This window comes from Notechis scutatus, unplaced genomic scaffold (genome assembly GCF_049901735.1).
Source record: "Notechis scutatus isolate UNSWTSFEM ecotype Mainland unplaced genomic scaffold, rNotScu1.2 NSCUSCF54, whole genome shotgun sequence".
Lineage (NCBI taxonomy): Eukaryota > Metazoa > Chordata > Lepidosauria > Squamata > Elapidae > Notechis > Notechis scutatus.
Genome location: NW_028263162.1, coordinates 104,461 through 131,171, shown reverse-complemented (window position 1 = coordinate 131,171; position 26,711 = coordinate 104,461). Strand labels below are relative to the sequence as shown.

The following is a 26,711-nucleotide window of genomic DNA, read 5'->3' as shown; positions in this document are numbered from 1 at the left end:
AAGAAAGAAAGAAAGAAAGATAGGGATGGATAGATAGCACCTGCAGAACTTACGGTCCATTCTTTATTTAAAAAAATAAGAAAAATCAATATATAAAGAATCTTGGTATATTATAGGAACATGGTAAGATAACACAGGAATAACAAGAAAATAAAAATAAAAAATTCCATCCATTCTATAACTTTCTCCCTATTTACCCAATGATCTAGTCCACAAGTTGTCACTTTCCTGCTTCTTAATGAGCTTTTATCTCAAAATTAATATTGCTAGAAAAGATGGGAAATGAAATTTCACTTCAGGCACAAGCAATTTTAAAACCGACTGCAATTAAGATCAATATATGGGATTATGACATAAAACAAAATTCCAAACAGGTCCTACTCTTAACCTTGGGCAGAGATCAAGGGTGCTGATTGCCATTAGAAGACAGGCAACACTACAGTTAAATGGCATTAACTTGAAGTGTCACCAAACTCCACAGCTCTGAATGACTTTCCCCAGCAATCTCTGGAGACAAGAGGCCATGTTGAAGGACAGCAGAAGTCAATTTCCTGGGTGTTGAACTGTCTTCCCCAGCATCACTTTCTGGACTTGCCCTGACAGGAAGGAAGGACCACAACCACAACAGAACAATGATCCCAGGGCTGTATCTGTAATTTTTACTAACATGTTTTATTCCAGCCTCTCCTCTGCAGATGGAGCCCAGAAAAAGTTCAGGATCCCAAGAGGAGAAGTTGCTTCTTGCTGTAATTGTGGCCTTTGGGACCTGTGATGCGACATCTCCAGTTTTTGACTTTGATGTAGGCATTAGACTGAAGCCACATGCAAAGGATCTTGTATCAGAAAAGGATAAATTCCTTGGATGAAGCTCTCTGGGACCAAGTTTTGGGACAGGTACAGGCTCTTGATTGCACCTTTCTCTCCTTTGCAGATGAAACTGAGTGATTCTCTGTTTAGATCAGGAAAGCCACTGGCACTTCTCAGAGTCTTTTTATTTTTCCAACTTTTCCTGTTGTTTGTGTTAGAAACAGGAAGTGGATTGATTAATGCCACGAATGATGGACCTCCTGCTTCTGCTTCTGCTGCTGCTGGTGTCCCCATCAGTCTGTGGGAAGCTGAGAAGGAAATGCCCATTGAGTTTGGAGCACCAGGATGAGAACAATCCATGGAGCTTTTACAGGCCTGGAGACCATCTCATTGGTGTGGTCATAACTGAAACATATGTGTCGCCTATAATGTGGCCTTTCAACCACCCTCCTTCTATACCTTCTCCTTCGTAAGTCATGCAGGGTGATGGAGTTGCACTCCCTCCATGTGCAATTCTAACACTCTCCTTTTCTTCTTATTTCACTTATTTTTGTACCTCAGGACCTGTCTAATTTCCTGAATGATTTTTATTTCCACGGCTTCCCTCTTTTGCCTTACTTTGTGGAAGAGAGTAAAATCCAAAGATGGAACTTTAAAATAACCTGAATGAAATCCAGTTGATTTTCCTTTCTCGGTTCATTCCCAAGTTCATCACTTGAACACCTTTGTTTAAGTAGCAATTGAAACAATTGTAGTTGCCTTTCTCATTTGCATAATTGATCATTCGATTTGGATCAATGTTGGCCTAAGGCTTAGTAGGTTTGTGAAGGATTATATATTTTAAAAATATTTGTTGTTGCTATTGAATATAATAACATGAATATTGTTTTTACAATAGGAAGAGTTCTGCTCTAACAAATATCCTAAAATCAATTTTTGCTGTTCAAATGGTCAGCAGGAATTCCCAGCTCCTGCACAATCTCACACTTGGCTACAACATCCATGAAAACCATTTGAGCCCTTTACGCACTTCAGATGCCTTGCTGGACATGCTTTCTACTGGAGAAGCCAATGTCCCCAACTACGGCTGTGGGAGGAAGGACAACCTCCTGACTCTGATTGTTAAAGCTGCCAGGGACATCTCCATCCAGATGTCAACATTTGTAGGCACCTACAAAGTCCCACAGGTTTGTGTGTGTTTTTCTCTATCTAAGGTGAGAGGGGTGGTGGGGATAAACAACAGATCCAATATCTTCATAGAATTCAAGAGCTGTTTTTCAGAATATTAGGGAACCTAACAACTATGTTTTAGTCGATTATGTTCATCTTCAAATTCACCATTAAAGGACTGAAGAGCCATAAGGTCCCTATAGAGGATATTCTACTGAATATTCAATTATTGAAAAACTATCCAGGTTTTAAGGTCCTCCATTAGCATGTTCATTTTCACATATCAATAATATCTGCCTTATCCAATTGGAATCAAGTTGGCAATAGTCCTGTCTATGTATAAAAAATTATTGAGATCACAGGATCTGAAGAGTATCTTTGGGATGGATAAAAGGAGTTCAGCTCCTGCCCTCGGAGGTACAGTAAGTTATGAATTTATAACATTTCTACTTTGTATAAATTCAGGGTATATAATTATTGGTTTAAAATTAAAGCGACTCCCAAAACAGGCAAAATTTCAATTAAAGACTTATTGGATTGTACAACTGACAATTTGTGTTAGGAATTGCAGTCTCTTAGTCTCTTGTACATCAGGAGAAGAAGCTGAAAAATTGTTCCACAAAGAATTTGGTATATAGAAGCTGAGAAAGAGGTTTCAGTAGTCAGAAATAGCATATAAAACTGCCCTATATCTTAGATCCAAACATTGTATCTGACATCTGCTAATTTGAATCTAATAGTTGGAATTGTAGGGGTGACACAGAAATTCACATTGCATTTTAAATTGTTTTTTATTTAATATGATTTTGCGTTCCATTTTTATATACGATCTTGTTAAATATTTTAACTGTCTTAAATATTTAAACCGTGACTAAGGAACAAACTATTCTAATATGTTCATCAGAACAAAATTGGGTTTGTCAATAACTAATATTTTGGAGTTGATCGGGACCACATTATAAAATATTATTCTTCATTACTTTTTCAGCTCACTGCTCTAATTCCTTCAGAGGCTCTGAGTGATAAAAGCAAATTCCCTTTTTTCCACCCATTGCTCCCCAAAGAAGGATTCCAATACCAAGCAATCATCCAGCTGCTCCTCCATTTCAGATGGACCCTGATTGGTCTCTTTGCTTCAGACACAGAGAAGGGAGAGAATTTCATGAGGACTTTCCCTCCGATGCTTGTCAGGAATGGAATTTGTGTGGTTATATCACAACGATTCACAACAACTGGACATGTAGTCCCCCTCAGGGAGGCCCTCTCTAAGTGGAGACAAATCAATGTGTTTGTTCACTTTATGGAATTTTTTCCCATCTGGAACAGAATTTTTCCTTTCCATTTAGCACTTCTGCATTTGCCAGGACCCATTGAAGGGAAAGTCTGGATCCTCACAAATTTTGCAGTGTATACAATAAAGAAGCACATATTTCTCAAATACATCCATAGTATTTGGAACTTTGCTTATCTGAGAAGAAAAAGGCCAACAGATGCTGCCTTTAAACCTTATTTCTTTGTGGAAGATCCGTTTCAAGATCATTATTTTCGCTGTTCCCTTTCCAATCACGTCTTTTCTGTCAAAGGCCGCAGAAGATGCACCCAGAAAGCCCCACTGGAGACCCAGGAGAAAAGGAACAGGAAACGGATCCTAAATGACCATCATCGCTACAGTATCATTCAGACTCTGGCCCAGGCCATGAATGCCGCTTATTCCTCCAGATCGAGGAGGGGAAGGAAGGAGGGAGAAAAGAGTTTGGGGGCTCCGAGGCTGCAGCCGTGGCAGGTATGGGGGCTCCTGATAAGGATCCATTAATCTGAGATCCTTTGGAGAAGGAACCCAAAGGAGAAGGAGGAGAACATCTCAACCTTCTTGTGCTACAAATGGTTAACCGATTTGCACCATCTAATTGCTCCTGTCTGACGCTCCGGAATAACAGGGAGCAGATCTGAAGTTTCTGTCTAGCCTCTGTTAGAAGAAATCTCCTTCTGGGTTCAGTTCCAAGTGGGGAAGAAAGACGCTGGAAACATGGTGACTGCTTGGAAGATGGTTTAATGGTGGACAGGAGCACATGCCTTGGTTGAGGAAAGAAGGGCTGAGATGCTGAGAGTGCAACTGTTTTATGCCTTCTGTTGGGATTTGAATTTGAGCTTGTATTCTGATCGGTTGTCAGACTCCCATGGGGCCATGCAGGGCCAACTTTATAGGCTGTCCTGAGTCCCAGGCTTGGTTGAGCCTGCCTGGATGGTGATGTAATGAAAGGGCTTTGGGCAATTCCTATTATAGCTTTACCTGGAGTAGATCTTTGTTATATAAAATAGACTGGCCAAGGCCAGAGTAATGGTCCATTAGCAAACGTGGGAGAGGGGCTGAGTTTCAGCCTCTCTGAGTTTCTACTTTTCTTTCTAGGGGAAATATATTCTCCCTTTTTAGTATATCCTAAACTATTTCATTTTCCTAGGAATGAGAAGGGTTTTAACTCCCAACACCTCTTTCAGTCATTGGAAGAGTGTTGAATCCTCCCTTGTCCAACTGAGAGATTTTGCAAGTTGGAGAAGCTGCTCTCATAATCTCCTCCTTGTCTTCTCTCAAGACTCAGTTTCAGGTTGCAGTCAAGTACGATTTTGGGATTGTTTTCATAAACATGTATTTATTTACAAATAACTCAAGATGGCAAATGTCTCCAACACAGCTTCCTCCTTCATCCAGTCCACTTTTAGTACAGTCAGAGACCAGCATTACAATTAATATTAATAATAATGGAGAAAAATAAAAATAAACGACAGTCAATGGGCAGTTAGAGTCTGCCTAATGCTGAGTCATGTGCGAATATGTGGCAATATAAATGTCCTAAATAAATAAATACATAATTTTGCATTACAGCAGAACAGAATTTTGCCCCATTCAGAGAAACTCCTTCCTACTGATCTGATAACTGCAGTTGCACGTAAAAGAGTTCCGTATTTCCCGGATATTTTATTAGGAGAGGCGTCACAAAGTGAATCCCTGAGTCCTGATAGGAGATGCCGCATAGCAGGCTGTGAACTCACTGGTGGGATTCAAATTTTTTTACTACTGGTTCTGTGGGCATGGCTTTAATTTGTGGGCGTGGCTTGGTGGTCACGTGACCAGATGGGCATGGTTTTGTGGCCATGTGACTGAGTGGGCTTGGCCAGGTGGCCATGTGACTGGCAAACCAAATACAATTGGTCCTCGCTTAATGGCCATTTGTTTAGCAAGTGTTCTAATTTATGACTGATCTCCCCAGAGCTACTTGTCCTGTTTTTGGAGTTTTGACAACCATAAAGACAAACACACAAACACACACGCACACACACACACACAGAGCTTTCTAACCCTGCTATTTTTTGATTCTGTATGGATCTCCTGCTGGAGCAGGGGGTTGGACTAGATGACCTCCGAGATTCCTTGCATGCCAGCCCGAGATTGCTGTGCTGCTTCAAAGAGTCTTCTGAAGCCAGGGTTTGTGTCCTTCCTTCCTCTCCTTTTTTTCTCCCTCCCTCCTTCCATGTATTTATCTATCCATCCATATATCTCATTCACTTTCTCCATTCTCCTGCTCTTTCTTTCTCTTTCTCTTTCTTTTTTATATCTCTTTCTCTCCCTCTTTCTTTCTTGCTTTTTCTTTCTTTCTTTTCTTGCCCCCCCTCTCTGCCTCACACACACTCACACAGAGACACAGAGTGGTGGGGGGGGGGGATGATACGGACCCGGCCTCTTCGCTATCCCCCACCATCCCCCTTCCCTTCTCAGGCCAGGTGAGGGAGGGGAGGGTGAGTGGCAGGGCCAGACGCTTCAGGCAAGGTGAAGAGGCGTTGACCAAGCACGGGAGAGTAGAAGGGAATGGGAATGGCGGCTCCCGGCTCAGCTGGCCTGAGGGGCTCCTGCAGGCATATCGTGACAAGGGGCACTCACCCATCTCCTCTGGCACCTCCCGCTCCCGCGCTCTGCTTCGTGCCTGCCTCTCCTCCTCGCTGGCTTGTTCTCTCTCGTTCCCCAAGCGGCGCCCCTTGCACGAAGGTTGGGGTGGGGCAGGTTCTCGCGGGGCGCATCCAAGGCGCAGCTCCAGGCAGAGGGGAAAGGGAGTGAGAGCGAGAGCGAGGCGTGTGAGCCGAAAGCTGGAGTGGGGTGGAATGAAGGTGCTCAGATCCCGATCCAGACCCCTCGCGGGAGCCCCCGAAAGAAGCCCTGTGCTTGTCCGGGGTGCCGGAGGGGCGCTAGGGCCATGGCTCGGCAGCGGCGGCAGCGGCGGAGCTGTCAGCCGGGGAGGAGGGTGCGTGATGAAAGGCGGAGGCAAAGGCAGTTGCCGCCCAAAACAACCGGGAGAGGAGAAGAGAGCGAAAGAGATGAGAGAGGGAGAAAAAGCCGCCGAGGTTCCAGCCAAGGGGGAAAAGGGTGCCTCTCCAAATAAGGCGACCGAGATTTCTTCCTTTTTCCCACATGCGTTAAAGATGATAAAATAAATATAAAGTTATGCGTATACCCACATATATTATATGACATGGAGAAACATCACAGCCTAGATAGACCAACCAAACACAACTTTGTACCATTTGGTACAAAATATAAATTGAAATGCAAATAAAGACCCTTCATACAAATTAAAACTCTTGATAAACTCAAGATAAGCAAAACGCTATACCCTAAAGTCTTATTTCATGGCTTGTATCAGGTAGTACCACTAAAATAAAGTAATAAATAAAAATACAAAATTATGCGTATACCCACATTTATAGATTATATGACACAGGGAAACAACACAGTCTAGGTCCGGATATATACATGCAGAGGGCGAGAAAAAAAAACAACCCGAAATCTTGCGAGTTTATTCCAATAGGGACCCCTCTGGGCTCCGGCGAGAGGCGGAGCGGTCTATTTTTTGCTTTTGTACGGAGGGTTGGGCGCACTTAATTGGGCAGGAATCTCCCTCTCGGACGCCGCTCCAGACCGGGCGTGGTCCTTGGCCAAGGGGCAAGCAAGCCAAGGAACCAAAGCGCATGATTTATTTATTTTTATCATTATTATTATTTTTTGGAGGGGTATTTTAAGGATTCCCTTAGGATTCCTTCACAAAGCGCAAATATAATGGGCGGCGAGGCGAGGCGCGCCAGAAAGAGGCGCTTCGTGGTGGAGCCGCTGAGGCGAGCTTTCTCCCCACCCCACATTCCTTTCTCCCTCAGGCCGCTGACTGGCGCTGCCAAATTTCCAGCCAAATATATATGGCCGGAGACATCATTTTTCTCACGGCCAAGCAGACATCTATACGGCCAGATTTCTCGAATTTGGCCGGAAAAACAGCCAGATGGCAACCCTGCACGCACTGCTGCACACACAGTGCGCATGTGCAACAGCTCTGGGACATCTGCCCGATCTGCGCCACAGCCACCACGTGGTAGGGAAAGCTAGGAGAGTGACTGGGACAAGCGGGGTACCCGGTTCGGGGGCGTGGCCAACCAGGGGTCACCACCAGTTCACCTGAACCGGTGAGAACTGGTTGAATACCACCTCTGCGTGAGCTGCAATTCAAGTGGCCCCTTGTCCTCAGGGGCCCAGTCTCAGCTCAGGTGCTCTTTCTTTGTATCAGCCCCCTGAAACTGCTCTGGGAACTCCGTTGCAGCTCTCGGAGGTTAATTCCCTTTGGACTTTTGGCACGGTTATTTGATAGAAATATCTCATTGCTCTAAAGGCTACTCAAATAAACATTCTTGGGAAGAGCAGCCCCATCTTGTTGGATTTCCAGATCTTTGAGACCTTGTTTGAGTTCACTAAGTGCACTAATTCATCCTCCATCATTAAAAGCCCTTCCCTGCAGAAGCCACGGGGGCTGAGTATCAATGAGTAGTTGTGTGTTCATTTCCCCCACAACAACAACCCTGTGAGTTGAGTTGGGCTGAGAGACTGGCCCCAAATCCCCCAGTCTGCTTCATGACCAAGGCCGGACTTGAACTCACAGCCTCTTGCTTTCTACTTTGGATGCTTAATCAGTAGAGCAAACTGGCTCCCTTACATACTTATCAAGCTTGGCACAATCCTTCATCCAGTGCATCATTAATGTTCTTATATGAGATACTATAATTTATCAAATCCTAAAACCCAGATAGTTTTCGACTGCTTTTTAGTCATACGGTTGTTTCTAGGAGGAAATCACAAATATTTTTCCAGAAAGTTGGTAATGTTTAAAAAACATAAAAGTATATTTGCCTGAGAATTGTTATAAATCTTGTATAATAGCGATTTATCAAATTAATGACAATATAGAAAAATTGATAACTTAATGACAAAATGTTGTATCTTCCCACTTTCATGACAAAGATTAAAAAAAACAAAAAATTGGAGTACCATTTTTAAATCAGTTTTTATCCACTTAATTATCATACCATCCACCCCTCACTTAACTGGGTTTCTGATCACATCACAAAATTGTTTGTTACTCTTTCCTGAGATCAAGTTATATCAGCAGTATTTCCATAATGTATTTAGGAAATGAAATAATATGTGAGGATAACTTGCATAGAGCACATGAGTTATATCCCCCACTTTCCCACGATCCATTTAGAAAGGGCAGTGATAGGAGGGAATGACTTTTGAGGGGTGGAGGAGAGATTCTGCCTGGGGAAGGACCAGATGAGGACACCTACAGCTGCATAAAAAAAGGGTCGGTGGGAGATTTGTACTTTCTGACTCCCCAAATCCTGTCAGTGCAGCATTACAGCGAAGTGGGCCCTAGCTCAGGTTTCCTGTCTAGGCTTCCTGGGAGAGGATTACCCTGACAATTTTCTTCTTGACAAATCCATGTTTCTGATAAGCAACCTGTTGCTTTCAGGGAGTTCATAAATCTCCTTTTTTCTGTTGTTCAACTATATTTTGTCAAAATCTATATTGTCAAAATATGATCGACAAATTTTTGTGAACTTTTTCCCTTCACTTGTAAGATAGTGGTAACACCCATTTTCCTAATGAAGCATGTCTGTAAATTAGACAACTACAGAAGAAAGATTAAATATTGAAAAAACGTCTGGGATAATAAACAAAGTTTTCTGCTTTTAAAATTGCTGCATATTCCCATTCTAGTTCCATCCTTTCCTGGAGAAGAATGAGTTTGTCAATATTTCAGACCTTAAACTCTACATGGACCCAAATGGAAAGGTAGCAGCAGATCTGCTCATTTCGGGCTTCTTGGTTCTTCCCAGGGATGATCCCAGGGAAGAGACTGTGGCGTATTTTGTAAGACGGAGACTTTATATCAACCAAGATGTTCTTTCACGGCTAAAGGTGCTCAACAAGGTAGGAGAAAGTTTTGCTGTCTTCTCTCTGTTTTCCAAAGCCTGAGGTCCCATTTCAAGAGGGCTGATGCTATTCCCCAAAGGTGGTTGACCTTCACCGAGAATTGAATCTGGGCAGTAGAAACCGGATTTTTTCCCTTAGGCTGCTTGGGAGGCTTTGATATTGTTCCATTTTGTGGACCACATACAATTAAGGGTCTCCATCAAATGGGTGAGAAACCCACAAGGGCTGGGGAATGTGTTGCTAGTAGCTTCTGGTGGTTTGCTCCTTGTGCCCAGAATAGCAACGAAGGCAGCAATTCTGCTGACCGGGGCCTGAATCCAGGCTTGGACTGTATCGGATGGGATTGAATCGTGATTGGACGGAGATCCTTTTGGCCCCATTGGAGGAAAGAAGCTTCCTCTCGTCCTGCTTGGGGAAAAGTGTCCCCTGAAGGGGCAGCTCCATAATCTGGGAGGCTCTTAAGGAGACCGGACCTGGCCAGACCTCTCCATGCCTCCCTTTCACTCTCCCTGGGACGGAGCAATGGGCCTTCTGCTCCTAGGAAGCAACTCCAAGGCTTTCAGTTCGCCTGAAATTATCAAGATTGTTCTGATATCACACCTTAACATTATGGGTGTAAGAAGAGGGGAGAAATTCGTGTGAATGGGGTCATGAGAAGAAACCGACTGGTTATCACTTAATGCTGAAATCTTTTCTCAGTTCCATCCAGGGGTGGGATTCAAATTTTGTAACAACCGGTTCTGTGGGCGTGGCTTAATTTGTGGGTGTGGCTTGGTGGTCAAGTGACTGGCAAACCAAATACAAATGGTCCTTGCTTAATGGCCAGTTGCTTAGCAAGTGTTCTAATTTATGACTGATCTCCCCAGAGCTCCTTGACCTGTTTTTGGAGTTTTGACAACCATAAACACACACACACACACACACACACACACACACACACACACACACACAGCTTTCTAACCCTGCTATTCTTTGATTCTGTAAAGATCTCCTGCTGGAGCAGGGGGTTGGACTAGATGACCTCCAAGATCCCTTGCAGGCCAGCCCTAGATTGCTGTGCTGCTGCAAATAGTCTTCTGAAGCCAGGGTTTGTGTCCTTCTTTCCTCTCCTTTTTTCTCTCTCCCTCCCTCCCTCCTTCCATGTATTTATCTATCCATTCATATATATCATTCACTTTCTCCATTCTCCATCTCTTCCTTTCTTTTTGTCCCTTCCTTCCATCTCTCCCTTTCTTTGTCTATCCCTTTTCTTCCTTTTGCTTCCTTTCTCTCTTTTCTTTCTCTTTCTCTCTTCTTTCTTCTCTCTCTTCCTCTTCTCTCATTCCCTCTATTTCACTCTTTCCCTCTGTTTTTCTCTCTCCCCCCGTATCTCTTTCTCTAACTCCCCCCCACCCCCTGTGTGTGTGTGTGTGTAAAAGAGAGGCATGGATAAGTCTGACCAGGTCTGGTCTCTTTAAGAACCTCCCCAGGGGACACTTTTCCCCAAGCAGGACGAAGCTTCTCTCCCAATGGGACCAAAAGAACCTCCACCCAATCATGATTCAAATTCATCTGAATTCAGGCCCTGGTCAACAGAATTCCCTTTTTTCTTTGCTAGTTTGGGCACGAGGAGCAAACAAACCTGGAGATCTTAGTGACACATTCTCCAGCCCTTGTGGGTTTCTCACCAGTTTGAAGGAGATACTCAACCATAGATGGTTCACAAAATGGAGCAGTGCGAGAAGGTAAGGGTGATAGTGGGGGATAGCGAAGTGGCCGGGTCCCTATCTTCCCCTCTCTCTCCCTCACTCTGTGTGTGTGTGTGTATCTGTGAATGTGTGTCTCCCTAAAGCCGTGGCATGGCCAAGCCAGCAAGCTCTCCTTGGCACTCTTCACTACTTCTTTCATTTCTTCTTTTTTGAATCCAGACTGGCTGAATAATGATTGCCAGACCGCGGTGGAAGCGTCCATTTGGGCAATCCTCCTCCTCCTCCTCTTCCTCCTCCTCTCACACCCGGCAGCTGTGGATGGATCAGGAGGGTTCACTTGTGTGGGGAGACGCTCGCTCCTCAAGTGAGCAGCCACCTGCCCTCTACCCGTTTTTGCTGTGCTTTGGCATTTGTTTGAGGAGCATCTCCCCGTGCGCATGCACCCTCCTGGCCGGTTATGAGAGGAGGAGGAGGAGAAATGTCGCCCGAAGGGACGCTTCCACAGTGGTCTGGCAATTGTTCAGCCTGTCTGGATTCCAAAAAGAAGAAATGAAAGAAGTAGTGAAGAGCGCCAAGGAGAGCTTGCTGGCTTGGCCATGCCGCAGCTTTCAGGGAGACACACACACACACACACAGAGTGGGAGAGAGTTGGGAAGATAGGGACTTGGCCGCTTCGCTATCCCCCACTGTCACCCTCACCTTCTTAGGCCAGGCAAGGGAGGGGAGGGTGAGGGGCAGGGCCAGCCGCTTCATCAAGGTGAAGAGGGGGCGACCAAGCACAGGCGAGTAGAAACCTGGGAACGGTGGCTCCTAAAGGGCTTTGAGGTCGGATGGCCTGGAGTGGCCGAGATCCGAGTGAGAATTGTACCACAGGTTCACCTGATCGCCCACTTCTTTGGTGTTGGCTTTACGGAGCTGTGGATTGAGGCCTGAGCTCACATGCAACAGCAGTGCCTTTAACTGCGCTCGCTTGTATGTGTCCAAATAATCCGGCGAAGACACCGGAAGAGTCACTCCGGTAGACCTACTCCCTCCGCAGTCCCCCTCCTGCAGAAAGCGGCCATTCCCTGAGCTAAGAAGGCAAGGAGCTGCGGCTCGACTCACCCAATTCCTAGGACTACCCCAATGGTCCCAATTCTTCTAGGAGAGGGCAGCTCCCCTGGCAATCCCCCTTTCCCTCGGTGCTCTGACTTCCCGTGGCCCGCCTCCAGCCTGAACACCAGGTCGGACCACTAGAAGGCCACTTCCCTGCTTCTCAATGGTACTCCTGTACCAGCCACTGCAGGACCCTCCACCTCCTTCCCCAAATTCTCCCTCAACTTCGAAATGACAACGCCTGTTGCCTACATGGGTGCAACCAGGTGGGCGTGGCAGGGCCAACCAGGGGTGATTATTCTGGGTCCAACAATGGGGCTGCATGCGGGAGAGGGAAGGGATGGTAGGCAAATGGGCCATGCTCTCTGGTCTCCCTCCCCCACACCTCTGCCTCACCACCAGCAGGGTCCAGCAGCTGCGTGAATCCCAGCTTATCCCATGTGGAGAGGCTCATGTTCTCCTGCTGTGGGAAAGCAAGAGAGTCTTTCCTGGCACAGCGAAAAGTTTGCAACTTCCTCTCCAATAGGGAAACAGGCGGCTCTGGGCGGCAGAGAAGTAGCCTGCTTGAATCCTGTTTCTCTCTGCCACCCAGAGCTGTGCCGGGAAAGACTCTCTTGCTCTCCCAGCAGTAGGAGAACATGAGCCTCTCCACATGTCTTCCAGTACAGTGAAATGTAGCTCTGGTCCCCACCAGTCTGCATCTCGCCCCCCGCCTGGATTCACCGCAGCTGCTGGGCCTTATCTGCTGGGGGTTAGGGCGGCGGGTGGTGGCAGCAAAAGGCAAGTTGGATGGGGGGGTAAAGGTGACTGGTAGTGGCAGGTAGGCATCTGGACCCCAGAGCTTGCAGAGCCTCACTCACCCAAGGAGATCAGGCAGGGCCACAGCGGAAGGCATGCAGCAATGGCTGGCCTGGTGAGTGGGCAAAAGCAGGCTGCAGGCGATGCCATGCATGCGCGATAAGAACTGACTGGGCATTGGACTTCCGGTTTGAAGGGCTTCGGCGACAGGCAGAAATCTGCGAACGTGCGTGGTTTCTGTCTGGGCTCGCCGCTGGAGCGCCCCGAGCCGGCTGGTTTCGGGGCTAAGCCACCCCGTAGAGGTGGTGAAGAGGGGGGAGACCACCAGCAGAGTTCAGGAGAGCCGCTCAGCTGGCCATTACTCCCTTTCCCGAAGGCGGTTGCAGCGGTGGTCAGAAATGGCCACCACAAAGAACTCGACTGGAAAAGAATGTGCAGGAGGAAGATAAGAAGTGAAAGTTTTGGCTGACCGGGTTAAATTGTAAAAGCAACAACCAAGGTGCCCTGGAATTTAAACTTGCAAAAAACAACATCGCTCCCAAAGAAGAATCGGAAGCAGCGAAGGAAAGTGAAAAGGGATAGGTTTGGCTTTTCTTCTCTCTCCTTCCCAATACTGACAACTAAGAGACTTAAATAAGAAATCGGAAAAATCCGCTTTGACATCAATAGGCAATTAAGCTGAAAATAAAACAAAATGCGAAAGGGATAATAAAGATTTCGGGACATTAAAAACTTTCTTTTTCATAAGCAGGAAGGGAGAGAAAAAGAATAAGGGGAGGATCTGGAAGAGGGAGGAGACTGCCTGGAATTAAAAAGAATCTACATTAAAACTTCAACAAGACTTCTAAAAGATACATTTTAACTGAAACTTTGCAACTAAATAGTAACCCCAGGAAGCGAAAGTGAAAAAAAAGAGCAAAAAGAAACAGCTTGCGTGTATTTGGATTATTTGGTGATCTTTGGATTCTTGGTTATTATATTTGAATGACTAAAATCAATCGGGTGGTTGTTTAAAAATTTATACAATGGCACCACTTCTGGGTGAATTGAAAATGGAACTTAAAAAGTACAAAGAAGATGCACAAGAAGGGAAGGGTTCTTTTGGCTTCGTTTTTCAATTCTTAGAAATGGAGATTTGGAACTATGAGAAACAACATGAAACGACTGCAAAACAAGAAGACTGGGACAAAGAAGAAGCCATCTTTAATGAACAAGTAATTTTATGTGGGGAAGAAAAAGGAAAGGGGGGAAAGAGAATGGAGAATTTAAGACTTAAAAAAACAACCAAAGAAAAGAAAAATAATTTGAAAAATAAGTATAATATTGGAACGCAACAGAAAAGGGGAATAAAGAAGAGAGAAATAGAGGTAGACAAGGGGGTAAAAAGGGGAGAGAGAAGAAGAGAGGGAAGAAGGAAAGGATAAGAAGTTACAAAGGACCAGAACAAGATGTAGAGAAACAGGACCTATTTAGAGATCATGGGTGAAAATCTGAAAAAGGGATTCTGTAAAGGTACATAAGATTGTATTGTTATATTAGTAAGAGAAATAACTTTAGAAAATTGGAAACAATGTAAGATTAAAATGAGGGATAAAATAGTTAATGTAATTTAGTGAAATATTTGTGAATAAAATAAGTGAAATAAAATAAATGAGAAAATTGAATTAGGAAGGAACAGGAACATTTTAATTAGTTAATGTTTTATAAAATATAAGTGAAGGGGAGGGAATTAATTATGGAAAGCTAGTAATTGTTCCCATAGAAGTATGATATTTAATTGAAAAGTAATGTTAAAGAAGTTAAGATTTTAATGAATATTAATATTAATGATAGAATTGAATTGGAATGGAATGTGTTGTTTTAATTATATACATTTATAATTTTTTCTTTTTTTAAGAATACAGTGTGTATTTTAAGAATGTACCAAGCAGAATCCGAATGGAAGTTATGTATTATATTGAATGTTACAAGTTTAGGGAAAAGATATAAAGGCGTCATACTCCAATCAGTAACTACAGGAGAAATTTTGTTTAATGAGAAAAGATAATAGATAATTGAAACAGGGCAGACAAAAAATATAAATACAATGATTTGAATTGAGATGAGATAATTAAAATAAAATTGAGAAAATTAAAAGAGGGGAGAAGCTATGCAGAAAATGTAAAATAGTAATAAGATATGGAATAGAATATAAAAATCAGCATGAACCTGATTTTGTGTCTGTACAAAGAATGTAACCCAGGATTATGCTACTTTCAAAAAAGATGTTTTATTTGTATTTTTTTCTCTCTGTGAAAACTCAAATAAAATTTACGGAAAAAAAAAACCTGACTGGGCACGGAGGGGAGGGGCGGGTGGAGAGGGATGGGGCCAGTTAGTGGTGCGATTTGCCAGTTCTCCAAACTGCGCAGAATCATAACCGATTCTATAGAACTGGACAGAACCAGTACAATCCCACCACTGGTTCCATCTCTCCAGACTTTTCTATTTAATAAAGTCCTTTTTTTTTTTTTTGTGGCAATGTGAGATGCCAAAAGCAAAAGAGAGGAACTAAAGGAAGAATCTTCCAGAAGTTATATCTCCAACCATTTGGAAATAGTGAGAGATTTTGTATTTACTTAAGTGAAGACCAGAGGCTAATATCTAATATCTTGTCTAATATCCATTTTTACCTCCATTTTCCATGGACAGAGAGTCCTCACACATTTCCTTTGGCAATCTTGTTTTTTTCCTGCTCAGTCCTTTCCTCAATCTGAATGTATGGAAAGTTGTCATCCTGGATTTGTCAAGAGGGCTCGAGAAGGAGAGCCAGTTTGCTGTTACGATTGCATTTCTTGTCCGGAGGGGACCTTCTCCATTCAGAAAGGTGGGTGACACCAGAGGAAAATGGGAGGCCTGGTGGAACTGGATCCATCCAGGGCATTGTCGTGAAAGTGTGAATTAAAACACACTTTTAAGCTTATTTGGTTTCTGGTTTATTTCCGAAATCCCTCATTTCTTATCTAAACAGAAGAGCAAAAAGACTGTGAAGGAAGGGCTGGATAGACAGAGGTGGCTGTGGCAGATTGGACTGCCAGAGAAAATATTTCTTCTTTTTAGCTTGGATGTGTCCTTCCTTCCCCATTTACTTCTCTAGGAACACCTGAGTTCCTTGAAACATGAGGAATTGCTTTAGGTCCACGTCCTGAAAGGAGGATTGCAATGCAGTCTACATGGGTTCCCTTTGAGGAACACTGAAAAGGTGTTGCTGATGTACGAGATACACAATGTGGTGGCATGGATAGTTATGCCTGTATGTCTCTGCATCTGTATCACCACTGCTCCAATGGCCATTCCAAATTATTTGCAACAGTCACTTGATCTGCCAGCCACCTCTGAGGCAAGTATGACAAGAATTGCCATCTTGCACGTAAGTTTCTCTAGAAAGATTAATTGATTCATTATTTTCCTTTAGTAATGGAGGTTCCTATCAATATTCTGAACATTACAAAGGAAATCTTTCAAGTCCAAAGCTTCCCTCAATTTCATAGCCTATCAAAAATATACTGTAGCTATATTTTTTAAAAAAGTGATACACTTATTTTTTGTCTCTGGAGATATTAAGAAATCCATCCCGGAAAATGCTCCTGATAATCACTTGTTCCCAAAGAATGTGCAATATATCTTGAAATGCAAAGGACAAAGAAATATGGGGTTGGTGTTTTTTTTCCTCAGATACAGAAAAATGCACCAAATGTCCGGATGATAAATTCCCAAATAAAAAAAGAGTCCAATGTATCCCCAAAGTGATAACCTTCCTGTCTTATGAAGAACTTCTGGGCATCATCCTGGTTTCTTTTGCCCTACACTTGTTCCTAACCACAAGCCTTGTTTTAATCATCTTCATTCAATACCGAGAAACTCCCCTTGTCAAAGCCAACAACCGGGACCTCTCCTACATCCTCCTGGTCTCCCTCCTGCTTTGCTTCTTGTCTTCTTCTCTCTTCATTGGTCAACCAAGCAAAGCCACCTGCCTTTTCCAACAAATGGTTTTCAGCATCATCTTCTCAGTTGCCATTTCTTCTCTCTTGGCCAAAACCATCATGGTGGTGCTGGCTTTCCTGGCCACAAAACCAGGAAACCGAGCAAAGAGATGGTTGGGGAAGAGCTTGGCCAACTCCATCATCCTGTCTTCTTCTGGTGTCCAAGTTATCATCTGCTCCATCTGGCTGGGAGTTTCTCCCCCCTTCCCTGACTCTGACCTCCTCTCCCAATCTGGAGAGATCATCCTGCAATGCAACCAAGGGGCCGTTGTCATGTTCTACATCACCCTCAGCTACATGGGCTTCCTGGCTGCCGTCTGCTTCACGGTGGCTTTCCTGGCTAGGAGTCTGCCTGGGGCCTTCAACGAAGCCAAGTTGATCACCTTCAGCATGCTGGTCTTCTGCAGTGTCTGGGTGACTTTTGTGCCCACCTACCTGAGCACCAAAGGGAAGTACATGGTGGCTGTGCAGGTCTTCTCCATCCTGGCCTCCAGTGCTGGTTTGGTGGGCTGCATCTTCATGCCCAAGTGCTACATTATAATTCTGAAGCCAGAGCTGAACACAAAGGAGCATCTCACAGCCAGAACAAATGTAAAAAGATGAGATATAGCATCATTATTATAGTGGAAGAATTGTTAATGTTTCTTTTATTTGATTTCCATTTTGATAGTATGCAGGAGTCAAAGAAAATGATATCTGTATGTTACAAAATGGGGATTTGTTGAACGACTGGAATTCTTGCAGTTCTCTCCCATCTCAATAAATATTGCTAAAGAGACCACTGTAAAATTCAGAGGAATTCAGCTGTTCAGCAACAGCTACTGAACATGATACCTTATAAAAAACGATTGACGCACTTGTTCCCACTGACAGCAGTTAAACATGTGGGTGGGTGGTGAGAGAATGTGTAGGAAAAAAGGTCAGGAGGAAGCTGTGGGAACCAAACACCAGCCTGGTTGCCTGATCCTCTCCCTAAAAATGCCAGAATGATGTGAAATGCCATGTTTGACTGGCTCTCAGCTGAGGAGGGAAATCTTCATCCCTCTTATGAGTCTTTCTTGATTTCCTGATAAAACCTCCTTTGCAGAAAGAATTCAGCAGAACAGCTGTCTGGGATTTCAGTTTGGGATTGTTTTTATTTTGGTATCTACTTCACAGCAAAAAAAAAAAAAAAGGAAATAAAAAAAATGAAGTGTGTAAAGAAATTTCCACTGTATATTTTTTTTCTTTCATCAACCAGAGAAATAAAATAGCCCTTTTCAGGCTCTTTAATTTTCCACTCTACAATTTGTACCTAAAGCATTTCTCTGCTCCTCCTCCAAACCTGTCTTGTCTGTGAAAGGCTGGGGAAGATGTTCAGAGAAAGGGGAACTTGGGACTCTTCCCAGGAGGTGGTTGCAGGGATCCTGTCTCAAGGCAGCCGCATCATTGACCAGGTCACAAACCTCCAATGCTGCATAATGTTCATCCAGGTCCAAGAAGGGGCTGAATAAGTGGGGGGGACTTCTAGGTTTCTAGTAAGAGGCACCCATGGAAGCTGCTCTGCTCTCCAACCACAGAGATTGCTGATCAATTGGGAATCAATTTTTATGTCTCATAATGGCTCCTAACTGCGAATAGGATCCCTTTGCAAATTCCATTTTAAGAAGATAAGAAAAACTCTGTTGGATCACAAGAAGGTCAGTCTAAGATTCACACAAATCCCTCTGGTTCTCCCACAAGCAGTAGAAGAAGGCCAAGACTTGTTGCTTTGTGCCACATGGAAGAGGCGTTTATCCAGAGGTGGTATTCAATAGGTTCTGACCACTTCTGGAGAACTGGTAGTGGAAATTTTGAGTGGTTCAGAGAACTGGCAAATACTGCCTCTGACTGGCCTTGCCCCCATCTCTTTTCTGCCTCCCACTGCCTCCCAGGTGATCAGCTGGATTGGTTGCCCTGCACAGGAGAACGGAGCTGGAAAGCAGTTTAGTCGGGAGAGGAAGGAATGGGCTTTTGAAGTGACTTTCCACTGCCACGCCCACAAAGCCACGCCCACAAAGCCATGCCCACAGAACCAGTAGTAAAAAAATTTGATCCCCACCACAGCGATTATCCCACAATTTCACTTTCCTCCATCACTACCCACAATATTGGACACTCAGCCATCTCACACTCTAGGAATCTCCAATTTTAGTATCTCACATTAATCTGAGAAAATGTTTCCAAATTTCTCACCCCAATTCAATAAGAACTAAGGCGGGACTGGAATTCAAAAGTCTGCTGGTGATCCGCTCAAAGTCCCCCAGGAAGTTTTCCTGCCTGAGGGAGGATTAGAACTCAAAGCCTCCCGAATCTTGGCCGATACAAGTCCTAAATCAATTATTGTCAGGAAGCTCACTCAAATTGACTGGCAATTCATGCAAAAAAAAAAAAATTAGGCTGTGCGTTTCCCAGAAGATGGGTAGGCTCCATAAACTATGCCATTGTTTAATTCGAGGAATGAAGGTGGAGATGGAAGGTTCTGGAAACACCATTTTACAGGATGCACCTTCTTTAGGCCCGACTGCCCCTTTTTTTCTTTGTACAACACCTGAGCTAAGGAATCGCTGAAACATTGTCTTGGGTTTAGGTCCAGGGGCCACAGGAGAAGTCTCCCATCCTAAAACATACCCTGATCCCTTTCTATATATATTTTTTTTAATAAAAGTTTTTATTGATTTTAACGACAAACAAAAACACAAAAAACATAAAACATAACATAAAAAACATCATCATTCTTCATATATTTACAGACAGTGTATCAGTTGGTTTACTACTCCTTTTTGTGCATCCATTTCATAGTCATCATAATAGTTATGTTACATAATAACTCATATTATCAATCAACAATTAATAATCCTAATATCATTATTAAACAATCATTTGACTATAATTTTACTAATTCATACTTAAGCGAGATAATTGTAATTTAGTTACTTTATTTTATAACAAATCATAAAATCATACCAAGTCTATCTTAATAAAATATTCTAAAAGTGTTATCAAGACCAAGAAAAAATGTATATTTGTTATTTCCTAAATTTCTAATTATTCTATTATTATATTGTATTATCTAACCATTGATAAAAAAGATCCCAAACTTCATAAAATTGTTTGTCTTCTTGTTCTCTGATTTCAAATGTCAATCTATTCATTTCAGCACATTCCAATATTTTCTTAATAATTTCTTCCTCTAATGGTATTTTTTCACTCTTCCAATTTTTAGCAAATACAATTCTCGGCGCTGTTAATACATTTACAATCAAATACTTTAAGTTTTTATTATACGTATCAGGTAAGATTCCCAATAAAAAATCTCTGGCTTCAAATCTATATGTTTCTTTGTCATTTTTTCCAACCATATGCGAATTCTAGTCCAGTATTTCCTGGCCTCCTCACAAGTCCACCACATATGGTAATATGAACCAGGAATCTGATGACATTTCCAGCACTTTTCAGATTTGTTCTTGAACATTCTTGCTATTCTTGTCCGGGGAAAATGCCACCTGTAAAACATCTTATACAAATTTTCTTTATATGCTGTTGACATTGTCATTTTATAATTTTGAGACCACAACTTTTGCCATTTCTCTAAGTCAATCCCATATCCAAAATTCTTCCCCCAAGCAATCATCATTTCTTTAACTTGTTCATCCTCCAATTTAATTTCCAACAAATAATTATATATATTTTTTAATCACTTTTTCATCAGTACCTGTCAAAATCCTATCTAAATCAGTCATTTTGTCATAAAATCCTTCCATTTTGGAATCTTTAAGATACCTTGAATGTATTTGCACATATGAAAACCAATTCATCTTTATACCTTGTTCTTCTAAATTTTGCATCATTTTAAGTTCACCCTTTTCATCTAGTAATTCCCCATATCTAACTGTTTGTTCCTTCTTATAAATTATAGGATAAGAAAAGGCTTCAATAGTTGATAACCAAACTGGAATTTTCAAATAACATTGTTTCTTAATTTTCTCCCAATTCAACCATAACGATTCCCGTATATAATGCCTTCTAAAATAACCCTGTGATTTAGTTCCCTTATACCATAGAAAAGCATGCCAACCCAATAGTAAATCATGTCCTTCTAATGCCAACAACCTAGTCTTTCTTAACGTTATCCATTCTTTAGCCCACATTAAATTTGCAGCTTGATAATACAACTCCCAATTAGGAAGGCCAAATCCTCCTCTAATTCTAGCATCCTGTAAAAGTTTTAATTTTATTCTCGCTTTCTTACCTTGCCATATATACTTCAACACAATTTTATTTAATTCTTCAAAATAGTCTTTACCTAACCTAATTGGTATTGTTTGAAACAAATATAACATTCTAGGTAAAATATTCATCTTAATTGTTGAAATTCTACCTATCAGTGACAATTGTAAGTTTTCCCATTTTTTTCAGATCAGATGCTATCTGCTGCTTAAGTTTAATATAGTTATTCTCTTTCAGTGTAGTACATCTTGACGTCAAATATATCCCCCAAATATTTAACTTTATTCGTAACTTGAATTTTCAATAGGTCTGTCAGCTCTTCTCTTTGTCTTAATAACATGTTCTTTGTCAAAATCTTTGTTTTGTCTTTATTTATTTTCAAGCCAGCCATCTCACCATACATCTCTATCTTTTCGAATAATTTTAAAGCTGTCTCAAGAGGATCTTCCAGAATAAAGACCAAGTCATCTGCAAAGGCTTGCAATTTGAATTCCTCCTTTTTAACTTTCATTCCTTTTATATTTGTATCCTCTCTAATATTTCTATTTAACACTTCCAAAGTCAATACAAATAACAAAGGAGATAATGGACATCCTTGTCTTGTACCTTTTTAATATTAATAGAGTCTGTAAGTTCTCCATCTATCATTACTTTTGCCGTTTGCTCATAATATATGGCTTCTATTGCTTGAATAAATTTTCTAGCAAAGCCCATCTGTTCCAATAATAATAGCATAAATCTCCAATTCACGTTATCAAATGCCTTTTGGGCATCTAAGAATATCAAAGCCATTTGTTTTTCAGGATGCGCCTGTAATATTCCAATGTATCCAGGATTATCCTCATATTGTCTTTAATTTGTCTCTTTGGTAAAAATCCATTCTGATCAGGGTGAATAAAATTATTTAAATATTTTTTAAGCCTCTCTGCCAAGATTGAAGCAAAGATTTTGTAATCTGCATTCAATAAGGAAATAGGTCTATAGTTCTTAATTTGTAATGGGTCAACCCCTTCTTTTGGGATAAGTGTAATATAAGCTTCTGACCATGTTTTAGGTATTTTCTTATTTACCATAACTTCATTCATGACTTCTAATAGTGGAATGCTCAACGATTCTTGTAGTGTTCTATAAAATTCTACCGGGAGACCATCTGGTCCTGGTGCTTTTCCATTGTTCTGTCTGTTGAGTGCTTCAGTTAATTCCATCATTGTTATAGCACTTTCTAACATTTCCCCAGTTTCATCAGGTATCTTAGGTAGGTTAGCATTTTGTAAATACTGTTTGATTTTTCCCTCATCAAGATCCTCCTGTTTATATAATTGTCCATAAAAATCTCGAATGATTGCTTTTTTCTCTTTATTACCATAGCATACTTGGCCTTGATTGTCTATTAACTGTAATATTTTCCTTGATTCTTTCTCTTTTCTCAATTTATATGCTAACCATCTACCTGGCCTATTTGCATCTTCAAAATAATTCTGTTTAGCACTTCTATTTTTTGTGCCAGTTCTTCTTTCTCTGCTTGATCCATTTTATGTTTAATTATGTCCATTTTAAGTCTGATATCTTTTTTTTGTGGCGCTTTTTGTAATTCTTTTTCCAATTTTTTATGGTCATCTTCTAGAGCTTTAATCATTTGCCTCTTCCTAATGTTCTTTTTCTTTGAATAGTCTATTATTAATCCTCTTGCATATGCCTTCATTGTATCCCAAACATTCTGTATTGAAGTGTCCTCTTTTTTGTTTACATTGAAGAAGAAGGCCAATTCTTTTTCCATCCATTGTGTAAAAATTTTTTCCTTTAAAATAGTATTATTTAATGTCCATCTAGATCTTCTTTTTTGTCCTTTCCATTTAATTGTCATTGGATTATGGTCTGCCCATGTACTTGTTTCAATATTTATTTCTTGAATATTAGATAATAATTCCGTTGATGTCCAAATCATATCTATTCTGGACCATGATAAATGTCTATTGGAATAAAAAGTATATTGTTGAGTTTTAGCATTTCTTTCTCTCCATATGTCTTTAAGATTTAATTCATCTGTCATTTTAAAAAAAAGATTTAGGGAGAGTCTTCCTATTTTGTTGTATTGCTTTTGCTGTATAATCCAATTTATTGTCTACAATTCCATTGAAATCTCCCATCATAAGTATATTAGCGTAGTCCAGTTCAATTATTTTCATGTGTAATTTTTTATAAAATTCTTCTTGTTTATCATTCGGGGCATAAATTGCAACCAAAAGTGTTTTTGTATTATTGTCCACTATTTCAACCATTAATACTCTTCCGTCTTCATCAGTAAAAGTCAGTTTTGCTGGAATAGTTTCCTTAATATACAAAACCACTACTCTTTTCTTACAGTAAGTCAGAGAAGTAAATATTTTCCCTAATTTTGATCGTGCCAGTAGTTGTTCGTGTTGTTTTTTAATGTGTACTTCTTGTAGGCAAATTATATCAAATTTTAGCTTCTCTAATTTGTGAAAGGTTTTTCTTCTTTTAGTAGCTGAATTCAGTCCATTTATATTAATAGAAATCAATTTTTTTTCCTCCATGGTTATACTTTATATTTAGCTCTCGTGGATCTTTGGTCTCCACTTGTCCACCTATTGCACCTTCCTCTTTTCTCATTTCCATTTGATCCTCTTCAGATTCAGTTGAAATGTTCTCTTTTTCTATCTCCATTTCTCTTCTTTCAAAGAATTCCTTGTAGAATGTTTCTGCTTTCTCAATTGAATCAATTCTGTATCTCTGTTCTTGCCACGTAAACATTAATCCTTCTGGAATCAGCCATCTATAGTTCACCTCTTTTTCCAATAGCCTTTTAGTCAAAAATCGATATTCTCTTCTAATCTCTCTCACTTTTCTAGGTACTTGATTTAAGACCACAATCTCTTTGTCTTTATACTTCAACACCCTCTCTCTTGCCACTTGTAATATTTGGGTTTTAATAGTTTTTTTGGTGAATCTAACATGAACCTCTCTTGGTAATTGGTTCCTCGTCACATATCTTGTGAAAACTTCGATATATCTCATCTACTCCATCCATCATCTTCTCTTCTGTTATTTCCAAGGCTCCAGCCAAGATTTCAATCATTACTGCAGCCAAATTTTGTCCTTTTTCCTCCACAATATTTTGAAATCTAAGATAAAATTCTGACCTGTCCATCTCCCACTTCAACATCCCACTTTTTTCTTGTTCAACCGTTGTTAATCTATTATCGATATTTCCAATTATGTCATCTCTTTGCTTGTCTTTCTCTTCTATTTTTTGGATTCTCTCATCATGATTCACCATCATTTGTTGAAAACTTTCAAATTTTTCATCAATCTTCCCAATTCTTTTATCAATACTCTCCATTCTTTGTTCCATGCTCATTTTAAGATCTTGTATTCCTTGCATAACCATCGTTAAATCCATTTGTGCTTTATCTTGCTTTGCCATTATAGAAAGTCATCCTCCAGTTGATGGGGAAACAGGAGCAGAAGTTGAAATGCCCAAAGGTAAAATTCTCTTACTCATTCCGTGATTCAGAGTCTTCCGGTTCTTTTAATCCAGTTAATAAGGTGACCAATTATAATCCAATTAGAAAAAGGGAAAGCACCAAAAAAAAAAAAAAAAGCCAATAAGAAGTAAAAAGCCCAAAATTAAAAAAGAAAAATTCTTCAGATTCTTCAAGACCTTGATCCAATTGTGAAATACTCAATTATAATTCAAAAGTAAAAATTAAAAATGAAGAGAAAAAAGAGACAAAATAAAGGCAACAATGTAAATTAATATTAATATTAATATTAATATTAATATTAATATTAATAATAATAATAATAATAATAATAATAATAATAATAAGAAGAAGAAGAAGAAGAAGAAGAAGAAGAAGAAGAAGAAGAAGAAGAAGAAGAAGAAGAAGAAAAGAAGAAGTTCTTCAGGTTCTTCCCACCTTAATCCAATTGAGAGATCTCAAAAATAAAAAATAACCATAAAAATAAGTCAGAAGTAGAAATAAAAAAGCAAAAATCCCAATTAAAAAAAAAAGAATAAAAAGGAAAAAATAAATATTCTGAGGCTTCCCCTTTAAAAATAAACTAAAAATGAGGTAAAATAAAAAATAAAAATAAGTATACCAATATTACAAAATGCTATGGGGTTGGGGGGGAAGGAAAGAACAGTTGATAAAAAATAAAGAATAAAAAGCACCCACTGCCTTTTATTTATCCAAGGCTCTTATTTGGCTTCTCCACACATTTCAAAGCCAAGCTTCAGATATTCAATTAATAATAGAAGTCCCGAAGTGCACCTGTATAAACATCCTCCAGTGCTCTTCCCTCTATCTTCCCTTTATCTTATCACTTCCAGTAGCCTTGAAAAAGAAGTTTTTTCCCAGCTTTCAACTTCAAATAAGATATTTTCAAGCCTCTAGTTGGCAGTGTTGCAAAATTTCTTAAAACCACTCCCCTTCTTCCCCCTTAAAAAAGCCTTAAAAAAACGAATGAATATATATATATATATATATATATATATATATATATATATATATATATATATATATATATATATATATATATATATATATATATATATATATATATATATATAAGAAGAAGAAGAAAAATAAAGGGGGCCTCTATTTTATAAAATATAAACAGTCAAAAAGGAGAAAAAAGAACTAGTAAATATAAAAGACAAAACCAGTCTGCTTAACTAGATCACCATAAAAGTTCAATGAAAGAAAAAAAAAGGTAAAAGTAAAAAGCCAAGCCTCACTTTGACATTTCTCTTTAAAAATCGCCGCTAAGTCAGTTTTGTCAAGAATCTTACAGATTTCTTCTCATTCTTAGAGTGTCCTTTAGTCCCAATATTAATATTTTAAAAAAAAGTCCTCACCAAGCCGATACACTTTCTCTTACGATCTCTTCCTTCCGGAGCTGTCCCAGCTTCAGCAGCTTAATGGCTGCCTCCCCGCCGATGGTAAAAGGGCTTCTTCTGGATCAACCAGGGACTTGCGATGTCCCTGGGATCTACAGAACGCGCCCCTTACTATCACCGTCTCTACGGGACGGTTTAGGTCCGTTGGGACCGACCAGGAGCGGGGATATCAGCTGCGATCTCAGAGCCCCGAGATAGCAGCTGTATCGCAGCGACGAGGCTCCGCCTTCCGAGCTCCCTTTCTATTTTGAGTACACCATGGTGGGTCTGTCCCCATTCTTGGGAAGGGAACATATTGTGTGGGTGTGTTTGCTGTGTATATTGACAACACGCAATTTTTAGGGGAACCTTTGAAAGTGAGCTCAGTCTGCTCCTAAACTATGAGCCCTATCTGACCATCACAACACCCGAAGGACATCCAGATATACACAAAGCCTTGTTTTTCTATGCTTCAAGCATGGACATCAATCTGATCATCGGTCCACTCATATTTTATCTTTTTGGAATGTGCAGTAAGTTTAACATATAGTAAATCTCACACATGGTCATTTTGCCATTCTAGGCCCTTTTGCTTTTTTCTATCAGCTGCCTGTTGTCTTTCCACCTTATTCTTTGGATGGCTCCAAAGACCACAAAGCTAGAACTTATTG

The 26,711-nt window shown here is 40.8% G+C and overlaps 1 protein-coding gene and 1 long non-coding RNA gene across 4 annotated transcripts in view; one reads left to right on the top strand and one right to left on the bottom strand.

The window, feature by feature from the left end:
- Positions 1 to 10,250, bottom strand: part of LOC148128476 (uncharacterized) — a 32,055-nt gene extending 21,805 nt beyond the window's left edge. The window contains exon 1 of the long non-coding RNA XR_015746377.1: positions 10,183 to 10,250. This is a non-coding gene — a long non-coding RNA (uncharacterized LOC148128476). The remainder of the gene's footprint in view (positions 1 to 10,182) is intronic.
- Positions 777 to 17,601, top strand: LOC148128475 (vomeronasal type-2 receptor 26-like). 3 transcript variants are annotated; one of them, XM_087949025.1, is made up of 7 exons: positions 777 to 894; positions 1,026 to 1,276; positions 1,706 to 1,994; positions 2,966 to 3,760; positions 9,068 to 9,280; positions 15,604 to 15,730; positions 16,579 to 17,601. In XM_087949025.1, exons 2-7 carry the CDS (start codon positions 1,047 to 1,049, stop codon positions 17,487 to 17,489), a joined length of 2,565 nt encoding a protein of 854 aa, XP_087805151.1. In that variant the 5' UTR covers positions 777 to 894; positions 1,026 to 1,046; the 3' UTR covers positions 17,490 to 17,601. The 3 variants fall into 3 exon arrangements, with proteins under 3 accessions (XP_087805151.1, XP_087805153.1, XP_087805152.1); XM_087949026.1 differs by having other exon boundaries at positions 879 to 894; positions 1,032 to 1,276; XM_087949027.1 differs by lacking the exon at positions 1,026 to 1,276 and having other exon boundaries at positions 789 to 894.
- Positions 17,602 to 26,711: the final 9,110 nt, after the last annotated feature.

Bases quoted from the DNA above. Each gene is read 5' to 3' on its own strand.
- LOC148128475 (XM_087949025.1), top strand. From the start codon at position 1,047: ATGCCACGAATGATGGACCTCCTGCTTCTGCTTCTGCTGCTGCTGGTG. The intron at 1,995-2,965 runs GTTTGTGTGTGT...TTACTTTTTCAG, and splicing joins GCACCTACAAAGTCCCACAG to CTCACTGCTCTAATTCCTTC. The intron at 3,761-9,067 runs GTATGGGGGCTC...TTCCCATTCTAG, and splicing joins CGAGGCTGCAGCCGTGGCAG to TTCCATCCTTTCCTGGAGAA.